This window comes from Zasmidium cellare (assembly GCF_010093935.1).
Source record: "Zasmidium cellare ATCC 36951 unplaced genomic scaffold M409scaffold_7, whole genome shotgun sequence".
Lineage (NCBI taxonomy): Eukaryota > Fungi > Ascomycota > Dothideomycetes > Mycosphaerellales > Mycosphaerellaceae > Zasmidium > Zasmidium cellare.
In genome coordinates, this window is record NW_022986951.1 from 418736 (window position 1) to 428476 (window position 9741).

General features: G+C 52.8%; 3 protein-coding genes across 3 annotated transcripts; all 3 read right to left on the reverse strand.

Moving 5' to 3' along the window:
• Positions 1–1151: 1151 nt before the first annotated feature.
• M409DRAFT_19311 (uncharacterized protein) lies at positions 1152–2903 on the reverse strand (the record flags this gene model as incomplete). Its single annotated transcript, XM_033804878.1, has 3 exons — positions 1152–2634; positions 2698–2798; positions 2856–2903. 3 exons carry the CDS (start codon positions 2901–2903, stop codon positions 1152–1154), a joined length of 1632 nt encoding a protein of 543 aa, XP_033671379.1.
• Positions 2904–4534: 1631 nt separating this feature from the next.
• M409DRAFT_19312 (uncharacterized protein) lies at positions 4535–7060 on the reverse strand (the record flags this gene model as incomplete). The annotated part of the gene is made up of 4 exons (XM_033804879.1): positions 4535–5866; positions 5909–6220; positions 6271–6912; positions 6950–7060. 4 exons carry the CDS (start codon positions 7058–7060, stop codon positions 4535–4537), a joined length of 2397 nt encoding a protein of 798 aa, XP_033671380.1.
• Positions 7061–7899: 839 nt separating this feature from the next.
• On the reverse strand, positions 7900–9419 carry M409DRAFT_64211 (uncharacterized protein; the record flags this gene model as incomplete). Its single annotated transcript, XM_033815963.1, has 3 exons — positions 7900–8748; positions 8801–9330; positions 9380–9419. The coding sequence occupies 3 exons, from the start codon at positions 9417–9419 to the stop codon at positions 7900–7902; spliced, it is 1419 nt and encodes a 472-aa protein (XP_033671381.1).
• Positions 9420–9741: the final 322 nt, after the last annotated feature.

Genomic DNA, 9741 nt, shown 5'->3' on the forward strand with positions numbered 1-9741 from the left:
GGCCATCACCGACGTAGCTCTGGGTGCGGACGGACTGTCTCCACCATTGTTGGCGCTTTGGATGTGTATCTTCAGGGGATTGCATTGTCGGCGATCTTCGTCATCGTCGTTCGGCTTGTTGCAGAGCCAAAAAAGACCCAAGACCCCCAGATATTGCTTGCATCTACAGAAACGATAAAAGATGCAGCTTTTCCAGAAATTTGTTTTTTTCAACCCATCCGTGAATCTCGTACTTCCTCATTCTCAGTACCATGAACTGACCACTGAACTTCGTCACCTGGTAGAAAGGGAAGGCTTTGGTTCTTTCCATCTCCCCGGGGGTACCGCAGCACCTGTCATATCATTGTGGTTGGGGAATAGTTAATAACATGATTAATGTAGCAGAGAGTTGTGTTTTGGAGCGACAGCGAGCGAGAGGCGGATATCAGTGTTACGAGATGGACATTGAGCTGGAAGCAGGAAGAACGAGAGCTTGCAAGGTATATGTGAGACAGCTACGCGGAACGTGGTAATCTGTGGAACGAATTTGATAGTTGGTACCTATGTTATCAAGTACTGACGACGGAGCCCAGCTGCAAGTATGGCATGCAAAGACGTAGCTCGAGGCCATAAAATGGCCACCGAGGGTCATGCATTGCGACACATACTCACATGATTGAGCACGAAGGACTGCTGCGATGGTTCGTGAACACTCATCGCAGGATCATGGGTAGGCGGACAGCTGAGATGGTGCGTGAGCACTCATCGCAGGGTCATGGGTAGGAGGACAGCTGAGATGGTGCGTGAACACACGTCCCAGGGTCGTGACGGCGAAGGACAGCTGGAATGGTGCGTGAACACACATCCCAGGGTCGTGAAGGGGAAGGACAGCTGGGATGGTGCGTGAACACTCATCGCAGGGTCGTAAAGATAGAAGACGGCTGAGATGGTGCGTGAGCACTCGTCGCAGGGTCATGGAGCAGAGGACAGCTGAAATGGTGCGCGAGCACTCATCTCAGGGTCGTGGAGATGGATGAGATGGTGCGCAAGCACTCGTCTCGGATTTGTGAGATGGAAGAGCTGCAGGAATGGTGCGTGAGCACTCGTTCCTGGGCTACGACCGTGACTGAGAAGGCGGGAGGGTGGACATTTTTCAGGGGGTGTTAACCCCTTCACTGGCCATAGCCCCTGGCGCCCTTGGGAGCCAGGTGCTTTGGACCAGAACGGTCCCTACCACCCCTACCACCGCCAGATCCCCTACCGCCACGAGGCTGGCGACCATTGCCACGTTGCTGACGTTGACCACCTTGGCTTCTGTTCTGAGATTGATTCGGTCCTTGGCTGAGAATCTCACCAAGGCTGCGGTCAATGTCTGGATGCTGAGCAAAGGATTGCTGCTGCTGAGCTGGAGGATTGGTCGACCGATTGCCATCGGACTCAAACTCTGAAAAGCTTTGCTCGTTCGCACTGTTCACGGGCTGTGGTGCTCCAGGGTTGACCCCATGTCCCCGATTGTCGTCTGTCATTGACGTATCCCCGTGCTGATCTCGTTGCTGACTCGGGCGCTGGGACGCTGCGCCATGGCTGGCATCGCTGTTGAAGCTGTCAAATGTTTGCTGACTCGGACGCTGGGATCCAGACGCGGCGCCATGGCTGGCGTCGCCGTTGAAGCTGTCAAACTGTTGCTGACTGCTGGCGACTGGTGGCGGAAGAATCTGCGTACCCAACTGATCCACTCCTTGTTGATTGATTGTAAGCCAATCATCGTAATTCATTGGCTCGCTGGCACGAGCAATGGTATCGGCGACAGTCTCACCCGGAGCAGCGTCGACTCTGGCGGAAGCTAAGGCATCCATTTCGTCGTTCATCCGATCGAACTCCGTCCGAGGTGGTGGAGTCAGCGACCAAGGCGGCGACCAAGGCGAAGCTGTCGAAGGCTGGCGCGTTCTTGATCTTGAAGTAGACTCTTCGTCGCGAAGAAGGGGCCGTCCGCGAGATTGTGAATCCATCTTCATTTGCTTATTCTTGCGGCGGTGGGCCTTGTTGAGGTTGTTGATCTGAGTCTTGTTGTTCTCTTGTTGCTGCTTGAGACCCTTGTTCTCCTCCAGTACTTGTTGAAGCTTCTCTCTCAAACGCTGAGCGTCGTCGTTGTTTGGTGGTCGACTGTCGCTTGGCTGACCGCCCAGTCCTCCCGACATTATCGCTGGGTCGGGTGGAGGAGGCTGGCCATACTCACGCATTGGTGCTTCAGAACGGGGGAATAAACCGTTATTCGCCACATACTGATCGTACCACTGTCTCTCCACATCGGTCATGGAGACTTCCGGAACCGAAGCATCATCATGCCTCTCGTGAGCAGCTAGTCGAAGCTTCTTACGCCGGTTGGCAGAGATGCCAGTGGGAGGGTTCGGGACAGTACCGCTCTCCGGCTGACGGCGGCGCTTCAATGACTTATTCTGATGTTGACCACTATCGGCGTAGTCCTTGGCGTTGAGTCGCTGGTCTTGGTGACCGGCGTTGAACGTGTACTGGTACTGAGACTGAGGTGCGGGGCCCGTCGCGTAATGAGACTGAGGTCCCGAGCCGCGAACGGGACCAGCGGAGCGTCTGGGCGTGGCGAAGCGCCTGGGGGCTTCTTGTTGGGCGGAATGGCCGCTGTTGATGAATTAGCTGAAGTCGAGGACCGGGGCAATCGAAGACCGAAAGGCAGTGCCTTACCCAAAGAAATGACTGAGATCTGTTGCGCCTGGTAGCGCACACTGAGATCCAAGCCCGAGGTTTCTACACGACGAGCAAGGGCTTCTGAAGAAGAGGTCGCACTGTTGCGACGATTAGCCAAAAACTGTGTGGTTGCCAGTCGCTAGATGAAGACTTACCATCGGATTGTTACTGACGATGCATTGAATACACTTATCGACTGCCATCTTGACTACTGCGCGATGGCGGCAACCAAGTGTCAATCGTGGGTGTATTGGTAGAGTAACAAGTCGCGCGCCGACTTCGCGGGAAGTCCAAAATCCAAGTCTTGGCATCATAAGCATGCACGGACTCTTGAGGCCAAACAAGGAAGGCACGAAAGTTAAGCGCCATCGAAACAACAAAAAGAAAATATTTGACGACCTTCCTGAATTCTTCTTTATCGTTGTACCTTATCTGGCTTAGACACCCACGAGAAGCTTATTGTCCCAACAAAGGACGTACATGCTTCCAGTAGCGATCTTACAGCAATCAACGATCTTCACCGACACTTTGTGCAGACAGACCGTCACGCCCCTTTATACAATCTCCCTGACCTACCACCCGCCCATTCACACGCGTCGCCATTCGCACGCGTCGCCAGTCACACGCTTCGCATACCCGTCGGAGCAGACGAGACGTCCTCCTGAAGCGACAAGCCACCTTTCCCACAATCGAGAATACGCACCACTGCCGCTTTCCTGAAACCTTCCAATCGTTCCGACCCGCATCAAATAATATCTTGAGGGTGGGAGTTGTGGGTCAAGGAGACACAGGAAAGGAGGGTTGTGAACGGGACCAGTGGCGTCCAGCCTTGGATGATACGAACGCGATAACGATCGCCGGCTGAAGCCTGTACAGCATCTTTTGAGGTCTCGCGTAGCACACGCTGGATTTGAGAGGTACTGCGGGCGCCTTTGCTGAACATTGTTGTCTGAGAGACGCGAGGGAGATGGCACTGGTTCTTCAAGACAATGGCGAAATGGGCATGACCAGGAGGCGTGCGAAGAAGAAAAAGAGACGAATTTGTGATGTGAAGGTATGAGATTGGATTCAGTAGGATAACGGGCAATGAGCGGAGACATTCGCCTTCGATAATGTATCCGATACTTTATGGACAAACTCAAGAGCAGCTGTTATTCTGCCTCGATGTGCCATCATTTCCGTCTTCCATATTGCAGTGTCAAAAGATGAGACGTCAGAAGTCTGAGCTCTGCATCTCGTACGCCACAGTGCATGAAAATTGATGGAAGGGAAGTTTCTGCATCTCGGCCACCAAAGCGGGAGAAGAGAGATAAACGGCTGGGTCTGCCTTGCGTCCTGAGCAGGCAGCATTAGACGGGCATGAAGCTCTGCATTTCTGACGGCAACCATCAAGAACATGAGAGAAGACGGCCAAATCTGCATTGCGTCGTAGAAGACTGCAATGAGATGGGCATGAAGCTCTGCATTTCTGACGGCAAGGACCAAGAACATGAGAGAAGACGGCCAAATCTGCATTGCGTCGTAGAAGACTGCAATGAGATGGGCATGAAGCTCTGCATTTCTGACGGCAAGGGCCAAGAACATGAGAGAAGACGGCCAAAACTGCATTGCGTCGTAGAAGACTGCAATGAGATGGGCATGAAGCTCTGCATTTCTGACGGCAAGGGCCAAGAACATGAGAGAAGACGGCCAAACCTGCATTGCGTCGTAGAAGACTGCAAATGAGATATAAGTGCCAAGCTCGGCATTTGTGGTGTAAGACGCCAGTAGAGAAAGACGTCATGACCAAATGGATCTGCTGTACAGCACCACATGCAGCATTTGAGGGATCCGCTCATTGCGACCCCAATGAGGTCTTCGAGCGGCGTCGCAAGCTCCAGGGAACATACAGCTCCACTGGCTCTCGCTCCCAGCCCTGGTTTACGCTGCCTGCCCATCGAGCAACGATGAGCTGGCTGTTGTGGGCGGTGAATGGCTCGACATCGAAGAAATATCGTCCGTGGATACGAACGTAATCCGTATTGGTCGAGAATTTGTACTCATGCTTGACCTGGTTCCAAGGGACACAGACGACCATGCTATTCTTAGATGCGGTGTTGATCAGGACCATTCCATGTTGATAAGCCAGAAGCATCTGATTCTCACTGCGTAGCGGATTGTATTGCTGATGTATCTCTTCGAAAGCCTTGTCAACGGTCAGAGCTTTGGTCGGTTCGTGCAAGAGAGACCATATCCAGCGAAACAATGCATGCGAAACTGGATGGCCCAAGTGACGAATGTCCAGGCACTGATCGATCTGTTTCAGGATGTCACAAAGCTCCCAGTGCGTGATGGGCACGGACAGCCGCAGCACCAATTCCACGAGTCGCAAAGCGACAAGAGCCAACATGCCGTCGCGATCGGTTCCTTGCTGTCGATGTTGAATGCGAGTCACGACGACTCTTAAAGCACAGGCGATCCAGTGCTTCCATTCGACACCCCTGTTGTTGCTCTTCTTCGAGCAGTGGACGGCTTCGGTCATTATCGCCAAATGAGAAAGTCCCTTTGCGGCGCATGCGTGAAGGAACATGCGCAGGGTGACCGAAGAATCGACGACAACTCGCTTGACGTCGCTGGCAGGAAACATGATCATCTTCCATTCGAAAAGAGCCTTGTCATGGATCTCCAGATAGAAGTCTGAGTTGAGTTTCTGGCCAGCCGTACTCTTCACTCCGAGATGGCCGATGAGGACATCTTTGGGCAAAACCCCGTCCACGTTCAGAAAGCCATGTATCGAAGGGAGGATCACATCGCTGAAAGTGGAAAAGTCGAATTGCTCTTGCGAAACACTTTCCTCCAGTGACTGAATCTGTTCTCCCAGATGGCCGATGGAAGTGTCGCGTTCTTGTATAGTGGTAGCCTTGGATTGGACTTCCTCCTCGAGCTGAACATTTTCCGCGTGCAGCGTCAAGGCCCTCTGCTCTACTTCCTGGAGCGTGGCCTGTTCGGTGTCGCGGTCTTGTGCTGTGGTCTTCTGATCTTTCCGCACACTTTCGAGCGTCTTTTTGAGCTCTTGGGACTCGAGCCGAGCTTCTTTCAAGTCTTTCTCGGCCTTCGGACGATCCACGAGGTTGTAGTCTCGCAAGATGTTATCCAAGTCGATGTTCTTTCGACTGAGGTCATCTGTCTGCGTGTTCAAGTTAGCGACCTCGACACCAAAATCACCTACCTCCTTTTTCTTCTGCTCGAGGTCTACTTTTAACAAGCTCACAGTGGCACGAGCGCCACCCAGTTGTTCGGCAGCCTCGAGATGCTCGGCCTTGGCTTTTTCCAGCGATTGACGAAGCTGCTCGATAGATTGGTCGCGCATACGGCTTGCAGCATCGTTAGCTGTCTCTCCGAGCTGTGCGGCTTGTAGTTGCGACTGCAGATGTTCTATCTGAGTCTTCTGCTCTTTCTCCGAGGTCTCCGATTTCTCGATAGCCTTCTCGAGGTCGTCGATCTGATAGTCTCTTGATTTGACTTCGTCCGCGAGTTCAGCCTACACTTGGAGTCAGTTGATTCTGGACAAGACCGACACACAATACGTACGATTGTCTGATCTTTCGAGGCCAGCTCAAGCTTGAAGATGTCTTCCTGATCTCGCGCTGCCCGTGAGTTCCTGTCCACCTCGGCGGCGCACTCACTGCGAATTGCATTGCATGCACTCTCTACTTGCTCTTCGACGACTTGCGGAGTCATCGAAGTGGAAATTTGTTCTTGAAGCTTGCGAACGGCTTCTTCCTCCTTCTCAAGTTTCTCTTGGAGATCCTTGATCGACTCGTCTTTCGAGGCGATGGTCCCCAGTCGTGCCTTGGCGAGCTCATGCGTGGTTGAGAGCTCTTTCTCTTTGCTGTCCAGTACAGCAACTTTGTTCGATAGGTCGGCGGCACGATCGAGGCATTCTGCCGGTGTCCACGATGTCTTCTGAACTCCTCCACCAAGGAGCTTCTGAAGCCGATCCAGAGAGTACAGTTCCGTCGGTCTAACCACGAAGGGAGGCTGAAGTCCCAATTGCTGAACATTGACGAGGCCATCCATCTCGTCGTCGGTCCTAAAGGCCATTGTACGATCCACGCCCTTCAAAAAAGCCTTTCGTGCTCTTACCCCTTTCTGCCATTCAGCAGGAGCAACGACTCCACCTTCGATCGTTCGCTCAACCCGTTCTAGCGTAGCAGACAGCTGTCTGGTACTCTGCGTCTTGTCAGCTTCCCTGAGAACATCAACTTACTTCGGTGGCTTTCTTCGCCTGATCAATCTGACGTGTCGTATCTCGGGAACTCTGTTCTTGCCGACCCCATTCGATGACACTGAAGTCAGATCCAGAGTGGGTGCTGGCCATTTCTTTGCTTCGTTTCGGACCTGACGTGCTTCTGTCTGCTTTTTGGAGCAGTTACCATAGGCGATTTGCGCCTGTATAACCAGGTCGCGGTCCGCCATGGTGACTGTGAGACGTGTGAAGGGCAGAACGTGTAGAAGGAAGAGCGTTAAAGGAAGGCGCTGGGTAGCGTCCCTAGCGGCGGCTGCTCCCGGGTCCGGCGACCTCACGTCCCTCCACAAATCCCCAAGATGTTGCAGTCATTGCATCGCATGCACTCTGGCCTTGATAACGGCGCACAGGGCTTTTCTGGATACATGTCGATTCGTTTGCCCACTACGAGCGACTGTCCTCGCTTTCTGCTTTCATACTCGTTGGGAAATTCCCCACCCCCTCAAGACATGGCCGTGAAACGCAATACGCGGATAACGAAACGGAAGACGCATTTCTAGCGTCGATCAGGTCCATGACAGGTCGGATATTGGACAACTTTACTCCTAGACTAATCGCCCTAGGGTCATATTGGAGTTCGGTGAGCTGACATGTGATTGCCAAGATGTATCACACAAAAGATTTCTAACGAACAAAAGGAAGATGTGTTGGACGATGCAGGAATCGAACCCACGTCTCAACTCAGATGCGGAACCTGCCGACCGCCATTGACGGTAGGGAGGTTCCGCATCTGAGTTTTGTCTTACCATTACACCAACCGTCCTTTTGAAGTTGAGGAACGAAGCTTTCGGAAAGCATGTATGACTTGGTCGAGGCACATCAGCATCAGTCCGAGGTCAATTCAAACGACAGAAATCCTCTTGGCAAACAGCCTACAGATCTCTATCTAAGCTTTACTCATCCTCTCGACGTCACAGGAACCACAACGCATCCTCACGCTTCCCACCAGAATTTCCCTCAACACTCCTCGGCCCAGGATACCGCCGCACATGATCAATCGCCCACCGCGTCTTCGCATCCAACACAGGCGGACTCCTCCCATGCCCTTCCAGCGTCGGCAGGCCAGCAAGCTCGTAGAACCACCTCAGCCACTCCGTGCACTCGCCCGAGTCCCACATGACCTGATGGAACCTCTGCCCCGTCCTGCGCGTCACTTCCGCACGGTGATGCTCCCAGGCCTTCTGCTCCGGGATGGAAGGCATCGCTAGAGCGTTACGTCCAGCCCACAGACGCGCGATGGCGACAGCCTGGTATTCAAAGGAGCGGAATGTGAGCGCTACCGGAAAGCCGATGGTCGCCAACGTCGGGTAGTCTTGGAAGAATACGTGCTGATAGCTGTTGATGAGGCGATTGGCCTTGTAGTCGAACAGATGGCCACCATTGGCCTCCGAGTTCCAGAAGGGGAAGGAGGCCTTGTAACCGGTGCAGTAGATGACCTTGTCGATGTGTTTGAGCGATGAACCGTCCTCAAATAAGATTGTCCCATCTTTCTTGTATTCTTTGATGACCGGCTTATACACCAGCCCATCCGGCGGATCACCATCATCCCATCCCCGTTTTGAGCGGCGAGATAGATAGATCGGCTTGACGGTATCAGGGGACTTAAGCAGATGCTGCGTGATGTCGTAGCCGGAAGCAGAGTTTCCAATGATGAGGACTCTTTCATCTCTATATGCTTTGGTAGTCCGCCATGCCTTGGAATGCTCCACTCTCTTCGGATATTTGGAGATGAACGCTTCTAGTCCTGTGACCTGCGGTATCTGGATTGACAATTAGACAGCCGACTTCTTCACTTTCATTGACTCCACATACATATGGCACACCATAATGTCCATTAGCCAGAATCACAGCATCAAACTCCTCTTCCCACCACTCGTCGACATTCCTCGCAGCGTCATGCTTCCTCAAAGCCAGTTTCCAACGATGACCCGGCAGTCGACTCAGGTCCTCGACAGTAGTGTTGTAAGACACGAGAGAGTCCGTCTGATGCAGCGAGAAGTAGCTCTGAATATACTGTTTCGGTACATGACTTCCTACAAAGGGTCCATAAGGAAAGGGGAAGTCGGTAAAGCACATGGCCACATCGGGGACATTTGTAAGTAAGCCATCATAGACGGGCGTCTTATCGAATCGATTCTGTGACAGTGGCGGAGTAGTACAAGGTAGTTTCGATGGTACGGATACTGCTGGATCGACAGTCGGTGGCAGGGCGCCAGGCTTTAGCGGAATATGGCCTGGATCGGGGTCGAAGTTCCATACGCCACCAGCAGTGTCTCTCCGTTCAAAGACTTTTACGATATCAAAGTAATCTTCCGCTTGGAGGGCGGCTGCAGCGGCAGCGCCTATGGGAGTCTGTTAGCTTTCAGTGCTTTGGCACTCCAGCAGACGTACCGCTAGCACCAGCGCCAATGACCGCAACCCTTTTGACCATAATTTGAGCACCGAGATAGTATGAGGAGACGTGTGTTGGTATGAGTGGTCGTAGTGAGTAAGATGGTTGAACCCTACTACAGGTGTAACATGATGTGCATGGGTGTCGGGATGGCGTGCTCGCACGGCTTCCTGCCGATACAGGTACCTCGACTGTACTACCCACCTCATCTTATTAATCTTTAGATATGAAAGATAAGAGGCTGTCAAAAGATGCCCAACCGAATGCATGGAAAGAAGAAATGCTGGACTCTACGCAGAAATACGCAATCATTCACTCCCTTTTTCGGGATCGATTGGATCGGCCCCGGAAGCTCGGCAAC